This window comes from Lupinus angustifolius, unplaced genomic scaffold (genome assembly GCF_001865875.1).
Source record: "Lupinus angustifolius cultivar Tanjil unplaced genomic scaffold, LupAngTanjil_v1.0 Scaffold_157_35, whole genome shotgun sequence".
In the NCBI taxonomy this organism is placed as follows: domain Eukaryota; kingdom Viridiplantae; phylum Streptophyta; class Magnoliopsida; order Fabales; family Fabaceae; genus Lupinus; species Lupinus angustifolius.
Genome location: NW_017726112.1, coordinates 38,697 through 51,658, shown reverse-complemented (window position 1 = coordinate 51,658; position 12,962 = coordinate 38,697). Strand labels below are relative to the sequence as shown.

At 31.6% G+C, this 12,962-nt stretch overlaps 1 protein-coding gene across 3 annotated transcripts; it reads left to right on the top strand.

Moving 5' to 3' along the window:
• Nucleotides 1–8,158: 8,158 nt before the first annotated feature.
• On the top strand, nucleotides 8,159–12,053 carry LOC109340302 (polyadenylate-binding protein-interacting protein 12-like). 3 transcript variants are annotated; one of them, XM_019577960.1, is made up of 12 exons: nucleotides 8,159–8,324; nucleotides 8,455–8,495; nucleotides 8,568–9,143; nucleotides 9,275–9,385; nucleotides 9,485–9,529; nucleotides 9,621–9,693; nucleotides 9,782–9,894; nucleotides 10,006–10,065; nucleotides 10,189–10,236; nucleotides 10,429–10,497; nucleotides 11,528–11,589; nucleotides 11,672–12,053. In XM_019577960.1, the coding sequence occupies exons 3-12, from the start codon at nucleotides 8,649–8,651 to the stop codon at nucleotides 11,727–11,729; spliced, it is 1,134 nt and encodes a 377-aa protein (XP_019433505.1). In that variant the 5' UTR covers nucleotides 8,159–8,324; nucleotides 8,455–8,495; nucleotides 8,568–8,648; the 3' UTR covers nucleotides 11,730–12,053. The 3 variants fall into 3 exon arrangements, with proteins under 3 accessions (XP_019433505.1, XP_019433506.1, XP_019433504.1); XM_019577961.1 differs by lacking the exon at nucleotides 8,455–8,495; XM_019577959.1 differs by lacking the exon at nucleotides 8,159–8,324 and having other exon boundaries at nucleotides 8,402–8,495.
• The last annotated feature ends 909 nt before the right edge of the window (nucleotides 12,054–12,962 follow it).

The window sequence follows — 12,962 nt, the reverse complement described above, 5'->3', positions numbered from 1 at the left end:
TGCACCAAAACGACACCACTCTCAGTAATCATGTTAAGCATTACGAACAACATAATTAATATCCCAAATACTTGTTCCCAAAATGGAGTTATTACGACCCCACCAAGCCCACCAAACTCCAGCCAAGAACAAAATCTCATTCACTGCATGCAATTTTCCAACACCCAAAAATGAAATAATTGAGTTACCCATAAACGAAATGATTAGGTTATTCAGAAGGATGGGTTAGTCCAACCCAATATTAACCATAATATAGAAGAATGAGGACCATCCCCGAAGACATGCATAACATTCTCAATACCTACATTACACCTTGTGCACAAAGGACTAGTCGTCATTTTCCTCTAGAAACGAAGTTCATTAGATGACAAAGCCTCATGAAAGCCCAACCAACATAACAGTTTCACTTTCTCTGGGATTCGAAGGCACTACACCAACTTCCAATCATTAGAGTGAAACTCATCCTCTTCAATAGAATTGTTAATAATCCACCAATACTCAGACTTCGCTCTATAGGTACCCGAAGCATTCCCATCCCAAGTCCACCCCTTTTTCCCATTAGGCAAACGTGGTGAAAAACTACTACATATAATATCCATAATCTCAAGTGAGACCATAGTATAGAGACAACTAAAGTCCCAAGTACCCTCGTTCCAAAGTTCTTTCACATGGAGTTGAGTATCACAAATATTAACAAAATTGACGAAGTTATATAACTTGCCAAAACATGTCCAATTGTCATACCGGATTTGTCTCCACCTCCCATTTGCAAGTTGAAACCATCCTTGAATTGTTGAATGACTTTCAAAATATGTTTCCAAGTATAAGACATTATCGATTTAGAAGGAGTAAACACTAGTAAATTACCTCCAAGATACTTGTCATTCAAGACTCTGCATCATAACTTATTAGTATTATTAAGCATATGCCAACTTATCATACCAAGAAGTGAAATATTTGTCATTTGCCTTAAAAAAGTTAAACATATATAACATTTAGTACTTTGTACATGACTTATTAACTCTTTAAAATAAAAATTAAGGATTATGCTTGATGTATAACTAAGTCTAGTCTAATATCCAAGTCTATTTAAAATTTTATAGTTATAAGGCCTTTAAATAGATCAATAAAACTATTTTAAGTAATATATTATTTATAATATAATTAAGTATGTCAACATGTTAGATATAATATGTCTTTTATATTACTTAAAATATGATTTATTAAACTAAATATTATTCTTTAAGAAACTTTGGTATAACTTATTTATTAAAAAACCTGGTCTAAGTTGTTATAAATTAGGTAATGAATTTATCATAAACGATCTAACATGTTTTCAACCCTACTAATGAAATACATTTTTTTCTGATGAACATTGTTCGACTAAGAAATAACCCTTAAAACACTTATTCAAATCATTTATCCTAATCAATACTTAAATTGTGCAACTCATAAGATATTATACTCTTGAATACTCTTCAACTCTCTTTAAAAAATTAATCAAAACATTTGTTATTCAAGATAAATAATATATATATTCTTATTTTAGCATTGATATCTTTAGAGTTTTTGTGGTTTTTAGAAAATTAATGAATTTTTTTATTGAACAATAAATAACTCATATTTTATATACAAGTGGGATAAGAGTGATGGACATATATCGTTATTAAAATCAATAAATATTAAGTATTGAATTTGATAATCTATATTCAATTAATGAGTGGCTTATATTTAATTTTGTAAATAATTATTTCAAAAACAATCAATTATGTAATATTTCATTTATTTACTAAAAAGATTGAGCCAATTGATAACAAGTTGAATAATTATATATATTTTGTAAGTGCTGATGGAAACTACAAAACTGACCCAATATTTATCAACTCTTGGACCAACTTAACTAAATTATTAGTCAACAATAAATTAAAATCAATCAAATATTTTTTAAAAATAAATAATATTGTGTCATCATTTTCCATTTACCACACTTTTATACTAATAATTTTATTTTTTTTCGAAAGTAAAAATCTTTTTTAGTTAGCGATTATGATATTAATATAAAATGAGGTGGGTAGAGGTGAAAATATAATAGGTTGAGTCAAACTTTGATATGAGTAGGTATTGCATGTGTTCTAAACTAAGGCTCAGGCCCTACTTATTGACATGATATAGGCCGAATTTTAATCTTTGATACTACATCATCTACTAATAATGATATACTACAGAGGATAATTGTTATTTTTGTTCTTATCTTAAAGAAGGATTTAATATGTGTACATTGATATTGTAAGTGTTTTTTATATTGTTAGTAAGTTATCCACCATTGATTTGTTAACTATTATTGACTCTCAAACAAAAGTAATACAAATTATTTGTGGATGATATACTGACAGTATAAAAACATTTACACTGTCAATGAACATATTCTAAATTCTTTTAAAAATATAAATGTTATATCATTAAATCTAAAAGTATAAATATTATATCATGTAATTTTTTTTATTATTTTTGATGTATTCCGAATGAGGGAGGATCTCATGTATGAGAAGTTGGACACGGTACTTTGGCATTTTCTTCCCAGTGCCACGTAAACTTGGGGTGTATATTATTTTCCTATAATTAATGTAACTTTATGTGTCATGATTTTGTAATTAGTTGAAAAAAATATTTTTTAATTAAAATTTAATTTTTAAATATTTTCTGACCATTAATAACTTATGGAATATAGAATAACACTCATTAAAGATAGAAGATGTGTTTCCGTAAACTTGTACTATATGGCATGTGTAATATGGGCAGCTATTGCAAGGAAAATATGTTATATTATATTTGTCTACATCTCATAACTTTTTGTAGCCAGGAAACAAAACAAAACAAAAAGGGGCAATAAAACCAATAATGTATATTTAGGTGGTTTTTGAGCATGTCTTTTGGATGGAAACTGTTTCTCTTGCATTATCTTTTTGTGTGTTAGTGTAAATGATATAAGAAAGACATCAAAGAGATGGAATGAGAAAGAAAAAATAGAAAAATAACCATGCATAAAAGGGTAAGAATATCATTTATCTTTTTCAATTGTTTTAGAATAATCCTCTTCAACATATCTATATGGAGTTGGGGTAGTGGGTATGGGCAGGTTTGTTGATATTGAGTGCTTTAAGAGTGGGTCGTCTCGGTAGAAATACCTAGGAAGTCTTAAAAATAGAGAGAATTTGGATAAACAATGGGTGGTTTAATGAGAGTGTTCATAGAAGAGTTGGATATAATTAGTTCATTACGATTTGGAAAGACCTTGGGGGGAGAGTTAATTAGTCTTAAAAACTGTTTTAAAATATTATTTCAGGTGGCTTTGGATATATATGTTAGTATTAGCTCTTTGGGAGAATGGAGGAATGTGGGTATGATGTTAGAGGCTGGAATAGTGAAGGACCTTGTTTCTTTGGGAACAAGGTGAAGTAGAAGACCTACTTAAATCCTTGGAAGATGTGAGTATAGTTGAAGATCATGATAGGTGACTCTGGATTCATGATAAGGGTGGTTCATATTCGGTTAGCAATGCTTACAAGGTACTTCAAAATGAGATGAGAAATAACGATATTGATTTCTATAAAAGGTTGTGGATTTGCAATTTTCCTTCAAAATTGAAGTGCTTAGTATGGAGAATTTCCCTGGAAATAATGACTCGTTCAAATATAGCTAGACATGAAGTTCTTCGTGATCAACATTCAACATGATGCGTTTTTGTAGTATGATGGAAGAATCCATTGAACATTTATTTTTCACTTGCCCTTCGTCTTATAGTGCTTGGCAAAAACTTCAGTATTTGTTTGATTTTTGTTCTATTAATGCCAATGATATATCAAGAGCTACTTCCTTTCTCATTGGAAGTTGCTTTGGTTGGAGAAAAAAATGAGTTGATGGCCATTTACATTTGTCACTATTTGGTCTATTTGGTTGGTAAGAAACAAAGTGGTTTTTTAACATTCTAGTTTTGATCTAGATGAGGTTATGACCTTAATTCATCTTCATTCTTGGAACTTTCTTAGTGTTCGTTTTTTCTGGTTTTTCTTTCTCCTATATGGATTGGGCGTGGAACCCTTTCTTGTATTGCTTAATGTCTTTGTGGATATGAGTATCACTTGTTTTCCTAATTCCTTTTATTTATTTCAATAATTTGCCGATAAAAAAACATATCTATAACATTGATATTTTATGGTACTATCAAGGGTATTCCTCACATTTTTGGGTAAGGAACTAATCTCTTTCGGGGTTCGTGGCTACCTCTTCCAACAAGTGCCGCTCTCAAGAATCGAACACTCGATCTTGAAATCCAATAAGGCCTTATATCCATAACATTGATATGAGATAATTTCATATGGTTTGAACTTATTGATATTAGATTAATATAAAATATGTTTAAAATAATCCAATAATTTATTAATTTTTATCCCTTAAAAAATTAGTGTTCAAATGCTAGACAAAATGTTTTTGGTAAAAGAATGAATAATATAGATTGAGTGTGAAGTTATTATTTAATGGAATTCGTAGATGATAGATTTAAGAAGCATTAGTCTCATAGTAGAAGAGGAGAATAATAATATATAATAAAAAAAGAGGAGGGATCTACTTAATCTAAAAGTAAGTTTTTAAACTTACTTCTCATCCTCCTAAACATAAATTTTAGAGAAATCTAATGGTTTCAATTAGTGAGTAAATCTAAACTATTAGATATCCATAAAATTAATGGCCAGGATGAGAAATAAGTTTAAAAAAGGAAAATTTACGTGGGTTGTGTAGTTTGACTACACTATCACACGTTCGGTGTATGTTTTGAAATAATTACGGGATTTGAGTATTTTTTAGTGGATCTCGTGGATGATATCCACGATTTCACCAAAGTCCTGGATGGAAAATGCGATTTCCCATCAAAGTCGTGGACCCCATCCACGATTTCCTTACACCGTGTTAGATGCCTATAAGTCGTGCACTAGTGACACGAGTTTCATGGCAATCTCGTGGACCCCGTACACGAGTTCCATGATGTTCTCGTAGATCTTGTACACGAGATCCAAGTCATGTCTTGGATCCACGACATTCAAGCAATATTTATACCCCATTCATCCCAGCTAAAAACCACACTGAAGGAAGAAAATGTATGAAAAATCTTTAGGTTAATTTGTAATTTAAGAACTATGATTATTGAAGGTAACTAAAAATGCTTTATATTTTTTCAGTTCATTTACTTTAGTTAATTTTATTTAATGTTACTTATGTTTAAATGTAAACATCGTTTGTTTATATTTTATTGTATGTTATATGTAGATGATAATTATTAGAGATATTGTTAGTGATTTTAGTGATGAGGAGGACATTGAACCATGTGATGATGACGATGATTATGATGTTCAGATTACCACTAGTGAACCAGTTAACATAACATATGATACTCCTTCATCTTTTTTTGTTAGCATTGATTATATGCAATGGTACTTACAAAAGACAAGGAAATAAATCTCTCCAGACGGAGCATATTCAACCGGATCGGTAATAACAACAAAATTTCTAATTATATTTTAATTTAAATTGTATTGACATATTCTAACATTTTAATTTTTTCCATTTTTTTCAGTACAATTTTATCAAAATGATTCGGGATAGGTGTGCTCCTACAAATTTGTTTCCAAATTCGTTGTAGTCATTGATTGACGTCTACCAAAACTGCAATGAGATGATGGAAGCGTTTGCTCAACTACCTTCTCCTCAAGTACTTCTCAAACTCCTCTTACACAACAGTTTCAAATGTCTATTGCACCTGACTTTCAGCAACATTATGAGAGTCAAACTCAGGCGAATACTTATTCGCAAGCATGCACTCAAACTCCTGCTCCTCAGCAACAACAACAACAACCCTTTGGGTTTGACGGTTACGGAGCAATGGGTGACTACTCATTTTCTCACTTAGCATCTTCTTCGCAATTTCAAGGAATGCCATCAATGTTTGGCACTACTTCAAATACTCCATTGTCGGCATTCAACTCTCAACAATATTATCAACCGACAATGCCTTCACAACCAAACGAAGACGATGAAGATGATGACGATGATGAAGACGAAGATGAGGAGCAACCACAACTAGTTAGATGTGGAAGACAACATCAATCGCAATAACAACAACTAAGAGTCCGACCACCTCGAAGGAGAAAAACACTTGAATGTAGAACATCATCACATAGACGCCATTAGGAATTTCTAGTTTTGTTTTTTTTCTTTAATGTAATGATTTTCAAATTCCTTACTACAATTATCAAATTTTCTTGTTTTGTTTTCTATGAAAATATCTTATTATTTCAATTTATGCATTTAAAATATATGTTAATAATTTTAAATTTTTTTATCCAAATTCCATAAAAATAACATTTTACTAAAATTATCATATTCAATTAAAATTTACAATTTTAATTTTAGAAGTTTAATTTAATTATATTATTTTTATAAATTAAAAATCATAAAAACAAATTTAAATTTCGTGTAAACAGAATTTGAAAAATCAACATATCCCATTCAATCTTGTGTACTGGGTACACAACTATGGAAGTCGTGTATCCCACGACTATGGAAGTCGTGTATCCCATACACGATTTTACTTAGGAAATCGTGGATGTGGTCCACGAGTTTGGTGGGAAATCACATTTCCCATCCACGACTTTGGTGAAATCGTGGATGCTATCCACGAGATCCTCAAAATGCACCATTCCCGTAATTATTTGAAAAGTTACCCCAAACGTGAGATAGTGTAGTCAAATTACACTACTCGTATAAATTTTTCGTTTAAATAACTTACTTTGAAGTAAATGAATCCCCACACTAAAAAAATTATATTTTGTTTCTTAAAAGGAAATTTAGATTATTTTTATCTTAGAGATTACGAGATCAGAACAAACTAAAAATTAAAAATTATAGAGCATTTATAAATTATTATTATTATAGATTATGTATGGATGAGATTCTTACATGTGAAAGTGACTAAAACGTAACATACATCCAAATAAAATATAAGTCAAATTCTTAATAACTTAATCAATATTCATCATTTATATTTCTCAAACTTACCATAAAAAAAATTCAGTTTTTTCAATGAGCTTGACTTTTTATCCTTCTGTTAGATTTTATATCTATGTAAAATGTAAAGTACAAAAACAATATTTTTAAGTCACCTTAAATTACACTTTTACCCGTTTTAATGAAATTAATAAACTTTTTGTACATACATCACCTCTAATTTATATACATGATTACATTGATTTTAAGCAAAAAACTGGTTATGAGTATAATTAAATTAAACAAGTTGTGAAGACATGTACAAATAGTATAAGAGTCAATGTCCATCATTGTTTTTGACTAGTTATAAACTGCATCAATAATATAAGGAGATATGTAAATTACTTTTATACTATATTGTAATGAACCAAAAAAATAAAAATAATGAAGATATATTGACTCTTATATTATTTGGAATTGTCCCACTAAATATCATATTTTGTTAAACTTAATTACATTTGTAACTTTTTTTTGTTTTAAGTGATTATGTGTATCCCTCCTATATGAATAATTAATGTAATGTATATCTATAATTAAGTGATTCATATAGGTGTAAAAAATGGAGAAATAATTTATGGAATTTCGTGAAACTAAATGACTTCAAATTATATTTTGCATCACTCAATGTATGCATTGAAAAAAGGGAAAATAATCGTTTATATAAAGAGTTTTTCTTTACATTTAGTGTTTCCTTTAATATTGAAGTAATAATCATCTTTCAATATAATACACATGAATGATAAATAAATATATTAATCTTCTAAAAAATAGATAAAATTAAGAGAATGATGGATGTATGTGGTCACAAAATAATAGTTATGATAAAATAATAGAGAAAAAATATATACACCAATAATATATATATTTTAAACAATATTATTATATTAAAAAAATTTATACATAATTATTTACTATTTAAAAAAAATATAAATGTTTATATTAACCGTGCATATATTACATTGAAAATAATAATATTCAAAGTGAGACGACGTGGATGTAAAAGAGCATGTACATGTATTGTATTCTTATGAAAAATGAAATTTTATGAAAAAAAAATTGAGGGCATGAATGTTCATTTATTTGATCCTTCATCATCATCAAGATTCAACATAAACTTTGAGACATTGTACACAGCAACAAGGTCCAAAAAGTCAGTGCAGCGAAAACTCACGATCCCAATAATATCCTCTCTCATCAAATATTCGTCATCATCTTCATTTTCTTCAGTAAGATAAACCCTTTCCCCATTTCACTGATTCCTCACTTTTATTTCTCTCCTTTATGTGTTTATATATATATTTATTTAGTTTTTCTCTGTTGTGCTTTTAACCGGTTGTTATGCCCTACGATCTTCAGGTTCACTTTGATCAATGAAAATTTTGTAGACAAAAATTGAGGTATGATCTTAATTTCGTAACATTTCATGTTTTTCTGTTCGATTTTCCTTTTACTATGTTAATCTCTTACAGGTTGACAGAGAAATCTGAAAACAAAGAAAAAGTTGAAAACTTTTTATCTCTGTGCAAGTGGGTTTTTGATTCTCTTTGATTATGGCTGTTGCTGAGAATGTCGGGACCAAAATTGGTTCTTCAAGTCAAAATTTGGACAACAGTGTAGTCTCATCTGACACCACCATTGAGGTGGAGAAATCAAAACCCAGAAACGGTTCAATCAACGGTGGTGATCAGAATCTGAACGGTGTTTTCAACCACCATGATAGAGCTCCAAACAGTAACTACAAGGCTCAACTGGGTCAGATTGGAAATGGGTTTGAAGCAAATGGGGTTCAGAACCAGCAGATTGTGGTGAACAATAATGGGTATGGTGGGGTTAATGGAGAGAATGAGGGTGAGAAATTCAAAAGGGATATAAGGGATTTGGAGGAACTTTTATCAAAGCTGAATCCTATGGCTGAAGAATTTGTGCCTCCATCACTAACAAAGAATCTTGGTTACTTAGCTGCACCTGGTGCTGGGTTTGGTTACCCTAACAATCTTGTTCTTCCCAACAGTCATGGGAATGTTAATGGGCAAAATAACAGAAGGGTATGGATAAGTTATTTTTTTATTTATATTCCTCTAACTGTTTTGTGAAATTGTTCATAGTTGTGTCTTGTAACAACACCATATAACTAGGATAAAGGTTTTGTCATTTTGTAATGCGATAATGTTTACAGAAGAAGAATGGCTATAATAACGGGAAGCGAAGAGTCAATAATAAAGTGGATATGGACAGGAAAGAAGAGATGGTTAGGAGGACTGTTTATGTGTCTGACATTGATCAACTGGTACAAATCTTAATTATCTTGCGGATTCTCTCATTTCAGTTGACTTGCAATGTTTTCCATATGTATTTACTTGAAGTGCTGTTTTGTGTTGGCTTATAGCTTACCGAAGAGCAGCTGGCAGCCCTCTTTCTTAACTGCGGCCAGGTAGATCGGGTTGTTTTCTTTTCTGGGGTGTTTTATTATTAACTAACGGTGGACCATGTGACTGAATTGACCCCATTCTTCATGGTTATAGGTTGTTGATTGTCGTGTATGTGGGGATCCTAATTCTATTCTTCGGTTTGCCTTTGTTGAATTTACGGATGAGGGTAACATTCTGACCAAAACATATGTTCTTCACATGCTTCATTTGCTGTAACTGTTGACATTTCGCTGTATTAATGGTGATGCCTGCAGAAGGTGCAAGGGCTGCTTTGAACCTGTCTGGAACAATGCTTGGATATTACCCGTTGAGAGTGCTACCTTCAAAAACTGCCATTGCACCTGTGAATCCAACATTTTTGCCCAGGGTAAAGTTTTTTGCTTAGAGATGCCTTTTACATGTTTTAGAAGCTGATTGACCAGTGTGAGCTAACAATGTATCTCTTTCGTCTTACCTTTGTGTTGGTGCTATTTCTCAGTCTGAAGATGAAAGGGAGATGTGTTCAAGAACAATTTACTGCACTAATATCGACAAGAAGGTACTGTAGGGTTTGGCCCTTTCTTTTATTTTTGCTCGGAGGAACTACATGGTTCTTTTCCATGTCTGTTTTGCACCAAGTTTGCATCAATTCTTAAAAACTCATTTCTTGTTATTGCTGCAGCTTACTCAAGCAGATGTCAAACACTTCTTTGAATCTATTTGTGGAGAGGTTTGTAGCTTTTCATGAAAATGTTTAGTATTGGTCGGAGACTCGGATTTAATTATCTTATGAGACATTTTCCGTATTCTATTGTATATTTGTATTAATGTATTCATCCATATTCATTGCTTGATTGTTTGCTGTTGACTAAATTTAAGTATCTTGTAAGATGTTTTTCATTATTTTGGTGTATTCATCTAGGTTCAACGTTTGAGGCTTCTTGGAGATTACCAGCATTCTACTCGAATTGCATTTGTTGAGTTCACAGTGGTAATTACTAACTTTTTTAACCTTCTCTTTTCCATCCAAATCAACTCTGGTTTACTTCGTGATAATGCTGTCATTGTAGTACCCCAGGGGAAAAAATATTATGTTTGTACTTTGTGTGAGTACACTAATCTCAATAATTGTGTTCTGTAGTAATGGTAAATTTAGCTTTTCTGGGAGAGTCTTTAGACCTTACTATCATAGCTGTTTGAAAGCAAAATGTATGTTTATTTATTGTTATACGTTTAAACAAAAAATTATATTATGAAGATTCTAACCTAGTAAATATTGATTTCCATTTGGACTTCTAACAGCAAGTATTTATCAGTTTCTTGTAAAGGATGAGTTTCAGTTTGTATTGATAATTTTCATGATAGACTTGCACCACAAAACCACTTTCCCCCACCACAACCTGCATTTCCCACACATCCAAAATTATTATTATAGTTACTCCACTTTAATGGAGCCATACTTAGCTTTCTGTTGTAGATGCATGCTAGTATGTTGCATTGAGTTATTTGCATATTCTGTGAATCTGTTGCTTGCCTTCCAAAATCTCATGCTGCTTCTTTTGGCAATGTTCAAAATTGTTTTGTTCCCTTTTCATCTATTAATTTTCTCTAACACAATAAAGCACTCAGAATAAGATGTTGCTTCTTTTTTACCTTGGATTTTTTTGAATTTCTGCATCATCATTGCTCCACTAGTTTCAAGTTTTGTCTTCTTGCATGATAGCATGTTGGAGTTGGTTTTGTTCATCACTGTTGCGGTCTTGGCTTTCACTTCCCTAGTAAAATGCCTTAATACAATAAATATTTAAATGGTTAAATTTCTTTTCTTCTTCTTGTAAACAGTTAAAGTTCTTTGTATCTGTGCTAAAGAATTATGTATTGCATTTCAAAAAAAAAATTATGTATTGGACTTAAACGTAGGTATTAACAACTGGTGCCAAATACTTTGTTGCTACTACTTATTTTGCAGTGTCTCTTTTCTGTTTTGTCTGTCTGAAGTTTTATCTGCCTAATTCATGCAGGCTGAGAGTGCAATTGCCGCTCTGAGTTGCAGTGGTGTGATTTTGGGTTCACTGCCTATAAGGTAATATGAATTGATTTCTCTTCTGATTTCAACTACCCAAAAACTTTAGGAACTTGAACCACTCTTATGTTTTATTATGCAGGGTTAGTCCGTCAAAGACACCAGTCCGATCTCGTTTCCCCCGCACTTCTATGCACTGAACCATCCTTGCATGCTTCTGGGATTGATTGCTGATCAAAGATATATTTACATATATACATACATAGAGAAGGATATATTCTAAGGTACCTTTGGCGTTTTGTTGATACTTTTGTTCTCGGATCCTCCACTGTGGTATCTTTGTTTCGCCTGGTGGTTATCGGTTATTTGTTTAGCTTGTAGAGTTGTATGGAACTTTGAGGATCTTGATAACTTAATTTATGATGCACAATGTGACATGTTCGTCTTTAAACAAGTGAACTTTATGGTTGGATGTTTCTGACATCTAGAACTTATTTAAAGAAATATGTTTCGAAGCCTTTGTTGGTCACCAGCTGTATATTTAGCTGCCTGCACTTCTGTATGGATGTTTTCTTTCGGTCTTTCTCTTGTGCCATACGAAGTAGTGGTGATTCTCGGTTGTCTTTATTTGAATCAAGTTATTTTGAATTTAATTATCTTAACCGATGCGCGATCAGAGGGAAAGGGAATGATAGAATTGTCTTTGCCACCTACTTAGTGTGTGTTTGATAACACCATTAACAGTAATTATAACCTAGTTACTGGGCTTATTTGACCGAAAAAAGTTGGTAGCCTTATTTGGTTACAAGAGATTCTTAAAAAAGTCACTAGCTTATAATTCCTATTTGAGAAGTCATTTGGAGTGTGTCATGATTTATAAGTCAGGAGCTTTTATGTGTTCTACAGTTGCTAATTATTTTTCAGCTAGTTGTGGCCAACAGTGGCTAGTGGCTACATGTTCCTGCATAGAAACTTTTGTTTAAATCTGGTGTACTCATATGGGGTTCACTAGTCCAATAATATTAACTTGAATATATCAAGTTTATTAATGGATTTCCCTACATTGCAAACTTGTCACCAACCATCAATCATCACAACTACCCCTTATTGTAATGTTGTCTTTCTACATTGGTTCCTCATCATTAGCTAGCATTGGCTGCTAGTGATTTGTTTCACTTGCCATGTTTTTCATACCAACCATTTGGTAGGTGGAGTCCTACATGTCTTGTCCCAAGGTTTGAGCTTGGAATGATTATGATCTTTTCCCCCTCCAACTCAAACTATTTCCTCTTATCACTCAAGCAAGTTCCCTATTTATCCTCAACTACTCCATATAAGATCATTTTTCAAGACGCATTTTTAGGACAATTGGGTAACATTTATCTTAATATACATAAAAAGTTTTCAAGACGCATTTTTAGGACAATTGGTAA